Here is a 19452-nt window from a genome sequence, read left to right on the forward strand (position 1 = left end):
CAAATAACAAATTCGAAATAATTAATTTCATTTTTTTTCGCTAACGGAAGAGGAAACAAGGTCTGTTTCCCTTTCAGGAAAAGATAAAAGTCACTTCCGTAAAAGTCTTTACGCCAACAAACATCTATACGCTGCTGTGCCATGAGGAATACAGTACCACGGACACTTCTAATAGTTTAGGCCTAAATTATGACGTTTCTACCATTAATAAAACCGAAGATATTCGGACTGAAATGTTTTCTTTAATTAGTTAGACATTAGCATAGAATCCAAATCAAAGTTGTGCCTTAACTAACTCTAAACCTTTCCGTTAATATTAAACCCTTTGGCAGTAAATTCCGCGATTAAAATTGAGATAAGTATTTAAAAGGCTCACCATAACAACAACAACTATTGCCATGTACTTAGTTTTCCCACTAAACGACACCGGACACCTGATGATAAATTTATAAAGACAAAGGTGTTATAGACATGAAAGTCATCTGTAATTAACAATATGTACAAACAAAACCTTGCACGGAAAGCAAACTTATAATTATATTTATTATAGAGGAGGGGCCACGAAAATTGCAAGCGCACTTAGTTGTTTAAAAAAATTAAACAAACTGAGCCAGATAAAAGGCAAGCGAGTATTAAAACTTCGCTATTGCCAAGTGCTCCTAAACAGATGTAAAGTTATATATTCCATGGTACAGGGGTTGAAGTACACGCAATGTTCAATGTTAATAGGCCAAGGTAGATTACCGTTCAACTACGGGAAAAATTCGAGCTCACAAATCCTAGGCTTATACGGAGAAATGTTTCATATCGGTAGTCTTATTAATTGCGCTAATCAATTGCATTCAAAATGGCGGAAAATGTTTTTCGCAATACCATTCCTAAAGTCCATCGCAAACTTAGTTTAAGTTTAAGTGAAAAAATAAGACTCTACGATTTGTTAATGGATAACAAGTATTTCGCAGGTAAGCCTAAATATGCCTATACTATTTATTTATCAACCTGTTGATTACGATGAAACAATAATTACATCACTGAACTGAATAAAAAACAGATTAAATTACTAATTGATAAGAGATGATGATGTATTAAAGGCACCTCTTTGACTTTGACTGTATTAAAAGCTAAGAGTTGAATTGAACTGACTTGATTTCAAGTCATTATTAAAACTTTTTAGGGAAGCTAAGATCAAGGGGCAAAGGTTCCCTGGTTAAACGTACGGCCCCTGTACAACTACTTGTCCCTGTAGACACCCGTGTACTCGTGACCTTACTTATATACTATTACGTGTTGTGATAGTTATTACACAATGACGTAAAGGTCTGGGATTAAATATTAAACCTAGGTATTAACTAAACAATGCCCCGTATTATCGGAGAATTATTTTAAACCAAAAATTGTGAGTCACGGATGGTTTATGCCCAAAAAGATAAATTCCAGGGACAATATACTAAAATTAATAATTCACTATTGACGTGCCAGGTATTAATACTTAATCCCCAAAAAAAGAGAAATACCCAGACAGATTATTTAATATTTGTACCAATTTGGCGGTATTGAATTTTTATAACAAAAATTAGTATGGTTTTTATTTCATTGGGTAAGTTGGTATTATTATTATTTTAAATAAAAAATTTAAAATCTTGCGCTGTAACTTGAAATAAATTTCACGTGAACGTGGCAGGAGCTTTCACTTTTTAAAATAATAAAATGCACGCGCTAAAAATAACAATAAAATAAAAAATAACCCAAGTCTCGCGCTTTAAATTTATATAAATTCACGTGAACAGAAAAATAATAAAAGAGGAGAAATAAAGTCTAGCGCGCGGTTTTACTTTTAAAAATAAGAAAATAAAATTCACGTGCTAATAATAAAATAAAATAAAATAACCCAAGTCTCGCGCTTTAAATTTAAATAAATTTCACGTGAACAGAAAAATAATAAAGAGGGGAAAGAAAGTCTGCCGAGCGCGTGCGCATACACTTTTTAAAATTACAAAATAAAATTCACGCGCTCAGATACGTGACAACGCGTAAAAATTTTAAGTAAAATTTAACTGAAAAGTGACACATGTTATACGGTTAATAAAAGTGGCGGGAAACGTTGAAAAAAAAGAGGATTTTAACTAAAGCAGCAGCTAATAACACGTCGGTACCTTGACAACGAAAATTAATTCGTTTCTATAGCCTATAGGATTAACTCTAATCCAGGAACGCTAGAATAATGGCGGGACCTTTCAGGGAACGTAGGCTTGAATAAAGAATCAAGGCTAATTAATCGGAATTAAATCCACCTTCGTCAGCTAATCCTCTTTGAAAAAGAAAATTGACTTTGGGTAAAAGCACGTGGTTGCCAATACGGATCCAAAGTTTATTTCAAGTTCTTTTATTTCGATTAAAAGCGATTCGGAGAGGGAGGGAGGGAGGGGCCTAACACCGTGAAACAATTTTAAGACAAAGCCAAAACCCATATTAATTGGATGGCGCAACCAAATGACGCGATTTTCAATAGCCCCGTATCGAAAGGGTAATTTAATAATCTTTGAATCCCGATTGGAATGCCATTTCTATACAAGGTGTTTGTGAAAAGTCCATCAATAATGAAAGAGCGTATTTATTGGGCCATTTTGAGTCGAAAATGTTCTATGACATTTTGCCGTTCGAGCCACGGTTTTCGAGTTATGATTTGAATATTTTAGGGATGACCCCTTCATTAAATTAGCGCTGTCTTTCAATTTCTTAATTAAATTTAAGGGGTCATCCGTAAATTACTCCAATCATAACTTGAAAACAGTGGCCCGGATGGAAAAATGTCATAGAACATTTTCGACTCAAAATGGCCCAATAAATACGCCCTTTCATTATTGATGGACCTTTCACAAACACCCTGTATACAACTACGATAAAAAATATAGTATTAATTTCTTTTTAAGGTGACCTTATTGAGCGATTAACATTAATTATAACCGATGATAAAAACTGCCTTCTTGAAATGAAAGAATATTTTTGAGGTATCAGCTAATTTTGGTTCCTTTTTAATTGAATGTTTTCGTCGGTTGTCATAAGAGATATATTAATATTAAAATTGAAACGAGATTCGCTTCGGTGATGTTATAGAATTAACTCGTAAAAAGTTTACGAAGCGAGTAGTTACCAATTACGTGTTTTTATTTATTTAAATAAATAAATAAATAAAAATATTAATAAAAACATACTTATTTTAACTTTTTGCGGCTAAAAATTTAACTTAAATAAGATGCTAAAGCGAGACGGCTTCTTAAATGGTTATGCACTAAGTGATTTCTATGTAATTGGCTATTTAGATATTTTGAAATCACCACGAGAATTTTTTTATTTATTTATTTTTTTAAGTTTAAATTTTAAACTTTGAAATCGCACGTGCCATATAGAATTTTTATTTATTTATTTATTTTTTTAATATTGGCGTAGTAATGGCAGTTAAGGTACTGTACTCTATGGGAAGATACCGTAAGATGCCACTACTCTCAATATAGTCACTTCAACTTACTAACCTTGAATTGTTAAGGAAAATAAAGCTAAGGTTAAGAATAAAATTATTTTTCCTCCTCAATAAATTTGTCAATTATAAAATAGACTTAATTAGATATCTGTCACGGAATTGTCACATTTGCAAAGAGTTTTATGAGGCAATCTATCAAGTTTATAAGTGCTATTTTACATGATAAGTATGACACTACCAATACAAGTTCGTAATGCTACTGTGAGACTTACAGCTCGAGCTAGAACGAGGGGGAGCGAGTCAATTGAAGTCTTAAGTACACTCGGTGGTGGTTAATTAATTTTGCAGCTAGGACCTATTCCATCTAGGCACTCCTATTTTAGTCCGCATTACTAAGCCCAAATTTGACAGCAGCGCCACCTCACTCACCAACCAGGCCCCCTCCCTCGCTTTACCTCCTCTCGAATCTATGACCTACCTCACTCACTCACTCACTCACTCACTCACTTCAAAATTACAATTCAGTTTGTGATGACCAGAGATTAATTAAACAAACTTATGGAAGGAACATATCTCATAAACTTATGGTGATAGTTCAACTACAAAACGGTAGGCATACTTTTAACTTAATAAAAATGATGACAATTTAATTAAATAGGCGCAGAAAATGTTGAAGCATTTTTAATATCTCGAGTTAAATTTTAATGTGAATTATTTAAGCGTTGTCATTTAAAGAGCATTAAGAACGAATTACTAAAACAAAAGGCAAATTTGTAAGGTAGTACCTGCCCTTGAGTGCCTCGATCTAATTGGTTAAATGCAAAACTGACGTCAAGGCCAAGGTATTTCTCCATTGGTTCCCCCCCAAAGCTTTTATATCAAAATTCATATCTAAAAGGATTAATGCCTATACACGAGATTCACATCAACGTATTTGTCAAATTAGATCTGAGATTGAAGTTGGTCAGGTCGGGTCTGTTCGATTTATGTTCATTTTCCTAAATAAATTTGATTTGATTAATTTGAATATTAAAATTATATTAAATTAAAAATATGGCTATTAATAATAATAATAATTAGTCGCGAGTCTCTTAATTGGGATAATTAGTTTGGAATTCGTTTTATTGGAGGGAATTCCAAAGAAAATAAATAAATAAAGTAAGTTCGATTTTTCAATGAGATTGAGATCCCATAACCCTTTTTAAGCCTGTAACCGAGTATAGGATTTGATTTTAAAATTTGTTTAAAGAACATATGTTCAAACTCTACCTCAATGTCAAATTTAAATATACTAAAATCACGCGATATTAATCCTACTAAGGTTAGCTTTGAAATAATTTTTAATGTTAAAAAATAAGCTCGTGTTTTAAAAGAACAAATTCACGTGGAAATTTTTTTTTATCTCGAGACATTTGAATTATTTTCACGTGCCATGAAATAAAAATAAAAATAAAAATAAAATAATAAAAATCTCGAGCGTATTGAACATAATTAAAAGCGTATTACGCGATTTTGGCGCCAATATCTTATTTAATTAATTTTAATTGCCTATAAATTTAATACGTAATAAATTAAAAAAGAAAATGTAAGAATGTAGGCGTGTAATAGGAGTCTGGAAAGGAACCACTCCCAAAAAATAAAATATTATTATAAATAATATCAAATAACAAAATAATTCAATCGTGTATATTTAACTATATCTGGTTAAGTTTCAATATCGTTCATTGATAGTGTGAGGGTGGGTGGGGTGGAGAGTGGATTTTCTTTTAAAAAAAAAACCGGTTTTGTCGGTGTGAACAATACATTCACTTGTCAGATTAAATTAACTTAAAATTGGCTATTTCTGAATAATTTTTTTTTATTTAACAAATTGAACAATAATTTTAACGCCATTTTAAGGAAAAAAAAATATAAATTTGAATAAGTCGTAAACAAAATGATCAAAATTAATACTAATGATTAATAAACCTTTAAAAAGAAGATTAGCGCATTGTTTTGTTCGCTTTCCAGCAATGACCTTGGGTTTCTCTCAAATACCTTATAATATTTTGGTAAAAAACATGTTTTTCTATATTTTTCCAATTTGCGTTTTAGTAAACAGAGCTCGATAGCTTAGTTTATAACATCTAAAGTAACATCTACGCCTAGTTTTAATGAAAAACAACAATCTGTTGAGCACTTTAAAAGTAAATAAATAATCCAGAAATTAACTGGAATTTATTTAATTTCCTCGTCAATATTTGGTTTTCAATGTCAGAAAGAATATTGAACTATATCTAACTATAGATGTATTTGGAAACATTGAAACATAAGGCACGTGTTTACGCTGTTAATTGTAAGCGAGCCTATTTGGTATTCGCCGAGTACCGAGCGACTATTTGTTGAGTCTCCAGTAAGGGCGATAAGTAAAGATAGAATTCTACAATTATTTTCTTCTAATGATTTAAAGGTACAGTGTAAGTTTAGTGTGAAGTTATAGACCCGGGTAAATCAAGTTAGCGGTATAGAGGTTAACATTTAGAACATATTTCGTTAGTTCAATCAAGGTCTTTTGTACCGCAATACGAAATCAGTCAACAATTCTAACAATAGCGTTGGAAGCACACACTTGTAACACTCGTGCTCGATTGTACCAACTGTTACTGTATTTCCAACGTACTTTATCAATCTACAAAAAGCCAAAATTCATTCGGTATCTAAAGCAATAGCGTGCAGCGTCATTTCAGTAATTCCTTCAAATTAACAAAGCTTTAAGCCTTCAATATCACTTGAATATGAGATCAATAGGTAATTGAATTGAACTAACTGTAATATGTGTACTGCGCGAGAGATATCTAAGAGAGATCCAATCAGAGAGCGGCATGTCTTTCTTTGATTTTTTTTTTTGTTAATCCTGATCAAGTTTCGATCACAATATTAAATTGCTTGTGTCCCATTCGACCGAATCCCAATCGACCGAACGCGTTTCCCATTCAACCGAAAACAGCCCAAATGTGCGGTTTTGGGAAAATATATATCAAAGTTTAAAAAGCAAACGTTTTCACTTTTTTTAAGGCTTTTTTTACCCTACAGTTTTCGTTGTATATATATATATATATATTGATGTTTGAAATGCAAAATTTAACATTAAGAGTGATTGATAACGGAGAGAATTGCTAATAAAGGCGGCTTTCTTTACATTAATAATGGCTACTTGTTTCAATTGAATAAGAAAAAGGATAAAACTAGTTACTATAATTGTAGAAATCCCTCCTGTAAGGTTCGAATAATAGAAGTAACCTAACCTAACCAAACCAAACCTAACCTAACCTAACCTAAACCTAACCTAACCTAAACCTTACCTAACCAAACCAAACCAAACCAAACCAAACCTAACCTAACCTAACCTAAACCTAACCTAAACCTAACCTAAACCTAACCTAACCTAAACCTAACCTAACCTAACCAAACCAAACCTAACCTAACCTAAACCTAAACCTAAACCTAACCAAACCTAACCTAACCTAACCTAAGCTAACCTAACCTAACCTAAGCTAACCTAACCTAAGCTTACCTAAGCTAATCTTACCTAACCTAACCTACCCTAAGCTAATCTTACCTAACCTAACCTAACCTAACCTAACCAAACCTAACTAAACCTGACCAAACCTAACCTAACCTAACCTAACCAAACCTGAACCTAACCAAACCTAACCTAACCTAAACCTAACCAAACCTAACATAACCTAACCAAACCACGCCTAACCACACCTAACCTAACCTAACCTGACCAAACCAAACCTAAACCTAACCAAACCAAACCAAACCTAACCTAACCTAACCTAAACCTAACCTAACCAAACCTGACCAAACCAAACCTAACCAAACCTAAACCTAACCAAACTTAACCTAACCTAAACCTAACCAAACCTAACCTAACCTAACCAAACCTGACCAAACCTGACCAAACCACACCTAACCTAACCTAACCTGACCTGACCAAACCAAACTTAAACCTAACCAAACCATACCAAACCTAACCTAACCTAACCTAACCTAACAAACCTAACCTAACCTAACCTAACCAAACCTAACCTAACCGAACCGAACCTAACCTAACCAAACCTAACATAACAGTAATATTTTGGAAAAGGCATATTATTTGAGAAGTCAATGAAGCTAAACATGAACATTTTGGAAAAGGCGTACCATAGTAAAATGATTTGTAAAATATTACTAACCTAACATAACGAACCCAAACCTAACCTAACATAACAGTAAAGTTTTGAAAAAGGCATATTATTTGAGAAGTCAATGAAGGTATAAGACATCAATATTTTGGAAAAGGCGTAACATTGTTAAATGATTTATAAAATATTACTAATCTAACTTAACCAAACCAAACCTAACCAAACATAACAGTAATGTTTTGGAAAAGGCATATTATTTGAGAAGTCAATGAAGCTAAACATAAATATTTTAGAAAAGGCGTAGAATAGTTAAATGATTTATAAAATATTATTAACCTAACCTAACCTAACTTAACTTACAATTTCCTTCTCTGGGTTTGAACCCGAGCCTTTGAATTAAAAGCCTGATATTCTACCATGCTGTTGCGGTGATTCGAAATCCTCACAGACATTTAATTAACTAATTCTTTCAAATAAATTCCCATTCAGCAGAAACCCGCCATTGGGCTGGAAATTTAAATATATTCTCCATAAAAAACCAAAAAGCGGTTTCGGTCGAATGGGATTCGGTCCAATGGGATAATACCATTAAATTACCATTTTTTTAAAAATCAATATTAATGATTAGATAAAGTCTTACTAAATAAGGATAACCCTACCTCCCTACCTGTGTCTAGAAAATTATGGCCTTGAGAAAAACCGTATTCACGCGTGACGTTCAGGAATGTATACAGCTAATTGGAATAATTATGCAGAGCAATTTTCACTTGGCAGTTATTGTGGGAGGAGCTAGAGACTAATCATTACGTATGACAAATTTTACCTAGCCAATAATATATCTCGCTGCGCGTTACACCTTGGAACTCGTGTTGCTACCCAACCAATGAAACGGCAGTTAGGAAAGACGCCATCAGAAATACTAAGTTCTCAAGCCCGGCCCACTAAACCCGCATAGAAATTAACATGGGACGCAATAATTTCTAGTAGTTGTATGGTGTATGTATTCCTGTTAATATATATAATATATACAGCAAAAAAACGTAATAACTGCATCACGTGATCTATTAATTAATATAGCGTTCGAGTTAAACTTTAATTATTCTAATTATTTAAACGTATACAACATAATATTCAAATTCCGTTTATGTCCAAGGACGCGTTTGCAGCATTAGAACTGGTTTCTTTAATTATTAGAGGGGTATGGCACGATATTTTTAAATAACCGTTATTCTAAAGAAGTAGGCCTACGAGTTACTTTTCGGATATTCCGGTTGTTAAGAACCAATCGAGGTTATCGTTACATTTAAGTGTGTTGGAAAACTAGTCGAGATGAAACAGGTGCGTTAACTTTGAGACATCACTTAAGGAAGTGGTACTAATAAAAAATATGAAATCACGGTGAAATAACATTGCGCAACCCTTTTTTTAACACGTTTAGACTAAAATTAATCTTCCCCATTAACAGGAAAAAGGACATGAATTAAATCATATATTGTAACTTATGCAAATTAGTTAATTGCAATTTAAAAATATTTAAATTTTTTTTTAAATTCGTTTTAAATTATGTCTAGGCAAACCAGTTTAAAATTAAATTTTTAACATTACTTAATATTAAACTAACTTGAAACGTTAAATGACGTCACGAAATAATATCCCCAATAGGTATTATTTATTTTATAGAGTAGGCGAATATTTTAAATATTAAAGTCTAAGGTTAATAACCTTTTTACGATTTATTTCTTAGTTAAGTCTAAATAATTTAAATATAAATATTCCTTTAATTAAATCATAAGCTTTGATTATGTATGACGTCATAACAATGACCTTGATAGTCCAAAAAAAACTGTTCAATTTCCTCGAATATAACTTTAAACAATTTTCATGAAATTGAAGATATATATAAAAAAAAATAAATATAATCCCAGTGTTCTAATATTGTGAAATTCAGAGCTACGTTAAAATTACAGGCTATTATTTTTAACCGGTTAAAAAAAAACATTCTCCCGCCCTCCCTCGGTTCCTAAAAGAATCACGGAATGACTTGACAAGAATATTTAAAGAATATTCATTTAGTTGCATTCTTAGAATGGTTTAAAATCTGATAAAATAAAATTGAAAAAAATATTAGATTTCCGCGACAATTTAGTTTACCAAAAGGGAATTTTTATTTTTATAATAAATTTTGTTTTTTTTTATAAAGAAACTAAACTTACTTTTTTAAAAAACAATTTAATCAAACTAGTCACCCATATCTTACGTAGTATTTGAGTATCTTTGGTTTTACCACCAATAATTCCATTAAAATAACCGGTTTAAAATAATCAAAGTCTCTAATTTACTAAAATAAAAAAAATAAATGAAAATTCCCCAAAATACTGAATTTGAGCACGTAACATAAAAAACCCCCCAAAATACCTATAAGAAAGGGGTAATTTTTATTAATTTAATTTTATTTCACGTAAAACAAAGGTGTGATTAAACACCTCTAAGGTCATAAGGTCATTAATAATAATAATAAGAAGAAAAAAAACCACCCCGGTTTTTTTTTTCAATGTCGGAAATCAAATTAAATTCTTGAATTTAAATTATTTCATTAAATGGCCTTGATTTTTTAATTTTAATTTTCCTTTGACGGAAAAAACACCTTAATTATATTTAATTTCGATAATAATTAAGGAGATAACTAACTAGTCTTGAACTTGAAACAAGAAAAAAATGGTATTTATTTTAATTCCGTTAAAGGTAGGGTGAAACGGAAAAATCAAGTGATTTCTTATCGATTCTTCTACTAGTTACAAGACCCACGATGAATGAATTTAAAATTCAAATTAGTTTGTGATTTCATAGATAAGTTGAAATCTGCACATCCGGACCAATCGCGTAACAACAAAATTTCCTATGCAGATAGGTAGGGTCTTGTAATTTATAGAAGAAAATAATAAAATATCACAAGATTTACCCTTTCACTCTCCCTTTAAAAATCAGAATGGTCGGAATAATTAAAATCATGAAAAAGTAATCCGCAAAATTAAATTAAAAAAAAAATTAAATATATGTTTAGCTTTGACATACGCATTTCTAATCTACATTACATCTGTACGATTAACCTTCGTTATAATATTATTAAATTCCATTGCCAGATATACTAACGTCATTGCACATAAAGTAGTTACGTACATTTGTGCAAAAAAAATAATAATAACAATAAATAACTACAATGTTTAATTTAAACCTAAATAGTTTTGCGATATCGAATGCAATATTATCAACTGTCAATTTAAACTAATTTATTTTGAGGAAATTTTGAATACACGTGAACTTCTCATCCCCCTCCCCCTTCACGGCGTCTCAAAAAATACCTGGAAATACCCCTCCTATAGATACCTTTAAATTATTTCTGATCTCACGTAGCTATCTCAATTTAATTTTGTCAAGGAATTTTATTGGTTGATTCCGGCAAATTGTTTAACCGAGGGGGGAATTTTTTTGGGTACAATCTTTTGCAGTCAAGAAAATGAGAGAGCAAAACGCGGATTTTCACAAAAGCCAGAGCGAACCCAGGTTGTCTACGATTGGCACTAACGATCACGACATGGGTGCCAATACTCTGAGACCATCACCTTCAACCATCATTAACACAAACGGTAGCTATATTTATTTATTTATTTATTTAGCTCTCTAATCTACAGTGAAATATTACTAGAGATTAAATTATGTTATGAAACTTTAACTTGCCGTGTTAAGTTACGATTTAAGTCGAGGGATTAATGATACTCGGAGCGATTACTCTACGGAATGCGCTCTTTCTAACGCTACTTTGAAATTAATTCTAACTTATTTAGAACTAAAGTTATTATCAAAAACTTCTAATTTACATTTTTTATGTTAAAATTCTTTAAATTACGGAAGCATTATTTGAATCCCGGTTTTTATGAAAATCGGAGCAATTACTCTACGGAATGCCGTCTTTCCAACGCTACTTTCAAATTAATTCTAACTTAATTAGAACTAAAGTTATGATCAGTTGAACACAAAGTCAAAAATATCAAAATATTTGTTTAATTAATAATTTTTAATCATTATTTAATTAACGCGTATTGCCTAGCTAATTACGTTTAATTATCTTTAGAAGACAGTATCGACTCGTCGCAGGATATTCCTCAACTACGTACCCCTCGATTGGTCATCGACAGGCCAGTATGGACAGTGTCCGAGTGTTACCAAATCGGGTCCGACGAAAGTGGATTAATTCCGGGGTTTTCAACGAAATTGGGTCAATCTAATGATCTGGCCAGTTTGGGCGGGGTTAGTAGCTTGACCGGTGGTCAAGGGGACGACAAGAAAAAGAAGGTATTGGCGGAAGCGGGCGCCCAGTTGAAGAAAAAAATTAAAAAGACTAAAAGGGACATTTGTAATGGTGATAAAATATTTCGGATTATCATAAGTCTATTTCCTTGTATCGGTTGGATTAAGTCTTACAAGATTAAGGAGTATTTGGTCTGCGATATCATTTCTGGGATTACCTCCGCAATATTTCACGTTCCTCAAGGTAAATAATTCATTATTTTTAATCATTATTGATTAAAATTTCCTATAGCCCCTTATGGGTGGCTTTCCCCGCAAACATCGGTGTATTGCAGAGTGAAACATTTTTACAGGGGCCATAGAGTTAACATGGGAATAAAAACCCCTGAATGCTGTCTTACCCTCATTTATAATTAATTAAAAAAAAACTTAATTTAATTTAATTACAATTGCAGGTATGGCAAACGCGTTAGCTAATGCTGTTGCGCCAGTTTACGGTCTCTACGGGTCATTTTTCCCATCGGCTGTTTATAGCGTTATGGGAACGTCTATGCAATGTTCAGTCGGTAAGAAAATGATATATTTTAATCGCGTTTTAATATATCTTAATTCTGATTGGTCAATTAAATAAAAGGGACATTTACGGTGGTTTCCATTATAACCGCTAATGCCGTCCGACGATTGGCTACCGTAGAAAGCGGGGAATTGGTTCCGCATCCGCCTAAACCGCCCGGGTTCGATCTGGACCTCCATAACGAAACAACTTACGCGTTTAATGATACCATTTTACCAACAGTAGGACCGTCTGGTAAAATTATCACTCCTATTCAAGTGACGGTAGCCGTGACTCTTATGAGTGGTATAATACAAGTAAGGTGTCCTTTTATTGTCTTAATCGCGATTTAATTAAAAATTTAATTAATTTATTTAATTAAAGGTTTTGATGGGAATTTTGCGATGTGGTCGATTGGGTATTTTAATATCTCCCTCATTGGCAAGCGGTTTTATGACTGGATGCGCCGTTCAAATTATCGCCTCCCAACTTAAAGGTTGCTTCAATTTGAAATTCAAAGATTTCACCGGAGTTTTTGGAGTTATAAATGTAAGTTTGAAAGATTAGGCCTATGTCCGTTGCCATAGCAACCTAAAAATAAAAAATAACCACTATACAAGTCACGAGATTTTATAAAAGATAAATTTCACGCGCTGATTAAAATTCTCACGTGCTGAAATTGCACGAGCTTAATGAAAAATATTCCTCGTGAATTTCTTTTTTTTTCTTTTTTAGCCATATCGTAGTATACGATAGGCTCTTAGTTTGACCCGAGCCGTAGTAGTACTAGTAGTAGTCGTGGCCGGAGTTTTCGCTTTCGTTATCGTCAGATTTTAGCTTAAAAGGAACTTTATATTACCACAACCCACCCATAGGGGTAACTGGGCTCGGTTAGAGATTTAATTTTAATTAAAATTTTTTCAGGTCAGACCCGGGAATCGAACCCGTGTCTCTGGTGTAGTAGACAAACATTCTAACCACTAAACCATAGAGACTTGATAGAAACCTCGAGTTTTTTATTATTTATTTTTATCTCTAAAATGTCGGGGTGATGTGGGGTGGGGTACCTCTTAATCTGTGGGATCGGATACTTTTGAATTTTTATCTGTGGGGTCGGATACTTTTGAATTTTTATCTGTGGGGTCGGATACTTTTGAATTTTTATCTGTGGGGTCGGATACTTTTGAATTTTTATCTGTGGGGTCGGATACTTTTGAATTTTTATCTGTGGGGTCGGATACTTTTGAATTTTTATCTGTGGGGTCGGATACTTTTGAATTTTTATCTGTGGGGTCGGATACTTTTGAATTTTTATCTGTGGGGTCGGATACTTTTGAATTTTTATCTGTGGGGTCGGATACTTTTGAATTTTTATCTGTGGGGTCGGATACTTTTGAATTTTTATCTGTGGGGTCGGATACTTTTGAATTTTTATCTGTGGGGTCGGATACTTTTGAATTTTTATCTGTGGGGTCGGATACTTTTGAATTTTTATCTGTGGGGTCGGATACTTTTGAATTTTTATCTGTGGGGTCGGATACTTTTGAATTTTTATCTGTGGGGTCGGATACTTTTGAATTTTTATCTGTGGGGTCGGATACTTTTGAATTTTTATCTGTGGGGTCGGATACTTTTGAATTTTTATCTGTGGGGTCGGATACTTTTGAATTTTTATCTGTGGGGTCGGATACTTTTGAATTTTTATCTGTGGGGTCGGATACTTTTGAATTTTTATCTGTGGGGTCGGATACTTTTGAATTTTTATCTGTGGGGTCGGATACTTTTGAATTTTTATCTGTGGGGTCGGATACTTTTGAATTTTTATCTGTGGGGTCGGATACTTTTGAATTTTTATCTGTGGGGTCGGATACTTTTGAATTTTTATCTGTGGGGTCGGATACTTTTGAATTTTTATCTGTGGGGTCGGATACTTTTGAATTTTTATCTGTGGGGTCGGATACTTTTGAATTTTTATCTGTGGGGTCGGATACTTTTGAATTTTTATCTGTGGGGTCGGATACTTTTGAATTTTTATCTGTGGGGTCGGATACTTTTGAATTTTTATCTGTGGGGCCGGATACTTTTGAATTTTTATCTGTGGGGTCGGATACTTTTGAATTTTTATCTGTGGGGTCGGATACTTTTGAATTTTTATCTGTGGGGTCGGATACTTTTGAATTTTTTTCAGTGGGGTCGGATACTTTTGAATTTTTATCTGTGGGGTCGGATACTTTTGAATTTTTATCTGTGGGGTCGGATACTTTTGAATTTTTATCTGTGGGGTCGGATACTTTTGAATTTTTATCTGTGGGGTTGGATACTTATGAATTTGTATGTTTGGTGTTTTTATATTTATTTTCTTTTTATTTATGTGTTAATTAAATAGATAACGATTTTCCCCGTTTCCTACCGCGCTCCTCATGTGTTTCGTTCTCGTTCGGTAGCTATCGTCATCTATGATTCTATGTTATGTTTGACTGGAACGTTTTGGCGGTTAATTCAAATGTGTGTTTAGATAGAGCTAACATAGTGTTAAATGAGCGTTATGCGTTTGATCATTTTAGCATTGCTAAAGGTAATTCGAGGGGATAATCACTATAACTAAACTTTCTCTTTCAAAAGTTTCTGGGCATTAGTCCTTGTTTGAAATTTATAAGATGCGATAAGTGTGCATCGGCATAAGTCTATTAGAATTACAGCATCAGTAAATTTATACGGTTATAATTTAATCACTGTTTAGAGTGGGGAATCGAGGGGCTATTAACTCTGATTTTATGCACGGTAAATCAATTAAGCATAGAAAAAGATAGCGCTATTCACTCATTAGGGTAAGGTATAGAGGGGTTATCCACTCATTAGGGGTAGGGTATAGAGGGGCTATTCACTCGTACGATATGGCTACTATTACGAGCCCTTGGGCCGTCTTGTTAATTTTTAATTTGCGGGTTTTTTAATTGCAGACTTTAGTGGCTGTGGTTGAGAATATAGGAGACGCTAATATGATCACGACAATCATGTCAGTCTGCGTATGCGTTATGCTAATAATGGGCAAAGATTTGGCGGGACCTCGATTCCAAAAATTGGCGCGTATTCCATTACCAGTTGATTTAATAATGGTTATAATATGCAGTATAGTTTCGTACTATTTGGAATTGAACCATAAATATAGCGTTCCTATTGTAAACAACATCCCAAAAGGGTAAACAAAATTAACTTAATTAAATTATTTTAAATTAAATTAATTTCAATATTATTTACGTAGATTACCCAAACCGGTAGCACCTTTAGTGGAATTACTTCCAAAGGTAGGGGGTAATCATATTGCTACTTTTTAATAATTAAGTTAATAATTAATTTTAATTACAGGTAATTGGTGACGCGATAGCGGTGGCTATTGTGGGTTTCGCGTCCACTTTCAGTATGGGTAAAACATTCGCTCGTCGATACAATCACGAAGTTGACGCCAATCAGGTTGGTCACTGAGTTGATGACCAAATTAAAATCGAATATTAAAACTAATTTCTTTCCTAGGAACTTTTAGCCCTCGGTTGTGGCAATATTCTCGGTGGATTCTTTCTCTGCTTACCAGGATGTGGTTCATTGGCCAGGAGTTCAGTTTTGGAAAGTGTCGGTTGCAAGACTCAGTTAACTGGAATGATCTCTTGCGTGTTTTTAGCTTTGGTCTTGTATTTCATTGGACCATTGCTGGAGCCATTGCCCAAGGTAATCTTAATTTATTTTAAGGCCTTTGGTCTAGGTTGAGAAATAAGGATAAATGGATGACCACTGGGATAGATTACAAAATTAAATGCTTGTGGGTCTTGGTCACTTAAATAATTATTTGAAGGTTTTAAGGTTACTCGACATTTTAAGTGACCAGTGTCCAGTTTTTTTTAATTATTGTACTTAATTATAATAATTTACTAATAAGAAATTAATTATTTCAGTGTGTTTTAGCGACTATTTTAGCCACGGCTCTAAAGGGATATCTTTTTAACATAACGGAAGTCAAGAAATTATGGAATGTCTCAAAAGCGGACGCCGTAAGCATTTAAACTTAAATCGAAATTAATCAATTTTATTAACTATATTAATTAATTGTATATAATTAATGCAGATTGTCTGGGTGACGACTTGCGCATGCGTTATAATATTAGACGTAACTTATGGATTAATGATTGGTGTCATTATCACTTTGTTAAGCGTAACGTGGAGAATGCAAGGGTAATTATATTTAATTCATTAAGAATTATTATTTAAACTAAATTAAATAATGGTAATTAAACTTATATAATTAGTTATCGAGGAACGTTACTAAGGGAAGTAAAAACATCGGGGATCTTTCTACCCAACAATAAAAAGAAGAAAGTTGTAAGTATTAATATATATTTATCAATTATAGACATTAACTTTAATTATAATTAAATTTAATTTCTAGAATTTAGGTCCTGATCAAGGTCGATTAATATTATTTCGATTCGGTAATCCATTATGTTTCGCCACGGCTGGTAATTTCGTAGCGGACGTTAAAAGAATAATTAAACAACTTCAACAGTAAGTTTTGTAAACTTATTCTGTCTTGACCATATTGTTTTATTTAGTTTTTAGTCGCGCCTAGGTTAAAGTTCTTTACGAAACTAATATAATTATCCTTAATGTAGGTTGTGCGACTAAATACATTATCTAATTCCAGAGTTAAACCCAGCTATAACAGCGAATTAAATATCACCAATGGATCAACGGACTTGACCGCTCATTCGTTTTTGGTTGTTGATCTTTCCTCCACGTGTTTCGTGGACAACACTGGAGTGGAAGCCTTACACGAAGGCATTGAAAAATGCCGAAAACATAATATTGAATTCTCTTTAGCAGCGTTACCAGGTAATTGATTATAAAATATACAATAATTAGTTAGCTTGGGATTAAATTAACCGTTTAATTACCACTATAGACAATGTATTGGGAACGTTGCAACGTTCTGGTACCTTGGACATGGTGGGTTACGACAATGTATTCCCTACCATTCAAGACGCGGTTCTGGCAACGACAAACCGTATTAACGCTGTCAGTTTCGACAATATATCGACGTCAATCAGTTTTAATCAATATCAAAATGAAAATGGTCAAGATAAGGTAAAGTTTCAAGTGAAGGTGATTCACGTTAAAGTGAATTCACGCTCTAAAATTTAACTAAACCCCACAGGAGGATGGTACCGGTTTAAGAGTTCCGGGACTACGTCGAGATTCACCGAGTTCGACTCAAACTGATCTCGGAGTTCAGGTCAAGGACATTGCGACAACGTCCTTAAACGGTGACGAAGATGATGACCTCGAAGACGACGATTACGCCAAACAAGTTAATTTTCAAATCAGCGAAAATGGGAGAACACAACGAGCCAGTATTGTCAGTAACGCTAGCGGGCATATTGTTCGCAGCTCTTATTTGTGAATTGAATTGAATTGAACTGAACTGAACAACCTCACCTTTTGTTTCATTTTATTATTATGTAAATATTTAGGGAAAGCATTATTGCGTTTTTATAAAGGATTGTATTTAGATTTTAGTATAGAGCTTTTTTAAAATTAAATTAAATATTATATCTGAATTTTCTTAACCCTTTCGACGATACTAAAACTAAATCTACCTTATCATTCCTCATTATTCACGAATTATTAATATTATTATGCCGTCCATGAATTTTAAAAATAAATTCATTGAAAAAAAAATTTATGTAATTTTTAAAAACTTGAAACGTGAAAAAAAAAATAATAATAATTTTGAGTTTTTCTACGTTAATTTAAAGTTTGAAAAATAAAATAAGATTTTAACTATAATTTCCTTTATCTCTTTAGAAGCGACGATGAAAAACAGGTCAACAAACAGCATATTGCGACCTTTATTAAGGTTATTTAAATTAATTTAATTTAAGTGAACATTAAAAGTAATTAAATTTCGTTTGATTACGCATTAAGAAGGCGTGGTTCTGCCGATAAAATTGCGTGGATCATAACGTGCAGTACACAGGTCGCGACCTAGTATATATACATACTTATTTTACAGGTGGCGGGTTTTTTCCGTATCTACTGTGGTACTACAAAATATTATATTAGAGTCGCAATACGTCCTAGAAGTTTGTGACTGTGTCGAACAGCGTAGGTAAACCGCGTTAGACTGGATTCAAGGTAGGTAGATATAAAAGCACGGGTCTCCAAAAGATTTATTCATTGGATCATATTGTAATCCGCGATACATACTTCGCGCCTTCATTTAAAATTCTCGTGCAACTATATCGAAAATAAAATTCACGTGCAACTAAATCCAAAATAAAATTCACGTGCAATTAAATCGAAAATAACATTCACGTGCAATTAAATCGAAAATAACATTCACGTGCAATTAAATACAAAATAATATTCACGTGCAACTAAATCCCAAATAAAGTTCACGCGCGACCAAAGATTATTTTACGAGAACAATGAACTGTTTCACATCTCGCCAATAAAAGTTTTGCAGAAATAATTTAGAGAAGTCTATAAAAGAGGTAAGTTATCAAATTGCATTTTTTTCTACGACCCTGTCTTTATATTACGTAATAACTAACTGCAATTTAGTTTAATTGAGTTAGTGTTACGCTAGGGGTAACCTAAATCAGTCGCGTTCAAATTTGCATAAAGTTAAATTATGCTCCGTAGGTGAATGTGTGGGATATTTTATTAGCATTTTGAACTAGATTCGCGCATAAAATCCCCTATATCGTTATTATATTGAACTCAATTTGATTAAAATAATATAAAATGGAGTATGGGTTATAGTTAGGCCTATTTGAAATCTTGGTGCAATTAGCAACCATTACGAAAATAACGATTGTAGATATTTCTGCAACAAAAAAATGTATATCCAGATGCGTGCTTGTTTACAACCAAAATCTTAATTGTTTTTCTTATTA

General features: G+C 33.0%; 1 protein-coding gene across 1 annotated transcript; it reads left to right on the top strand.

Moving 5' to 3' along the window:
• Nucleotides 1-847: 847 nt before the first annotated feature.
• Nucleotides 848-18138, top strand: LOC149597207 (anion exchange transporter-like). The gene is made up of 17 exons (XM_089861105.1): nt 848-962; nt 11154-11291; nt 11777-12196; nt 12408-12518; nt 12587-12822; nt 12890-13054; nt 15466-15704; nt 15768-15810; nt 15872-15976; nt 16037-16228; nt 16453-16548; nt 16623-16729; nt 16804-16876; nt 16944-17059; nt 17199-17386; nt 17457-17638; nt 17709-18138. Exons 1-17 carry the CDS (start codon nt 848-850, stop codon nt 17952-17954), a joined length of 2772 nt encoding a protein of 923 aa, XP_089717231.1. The 3' UTR covers nt 17955-18138.
• The last annotated feature ends 1314 nt before the right edge of the window (nt 18139-19452 follow it).

This window comes from Phalangium opilio, unplaced genomic scaffold (genome assembly GCF_054372755.1).
Source record: "Phalangium opilio isolate 3A_F unplaced genomic scaffold, DU_Popi_V2 ptg000369l_1, whole genome shotgun sequence".
Lineage (NCBI taxonomy): Eukaryota > Metazoa > Arthropoda > Arachnida > Opiliones > Phalangiidae > Phalangium > Phalangium opilio.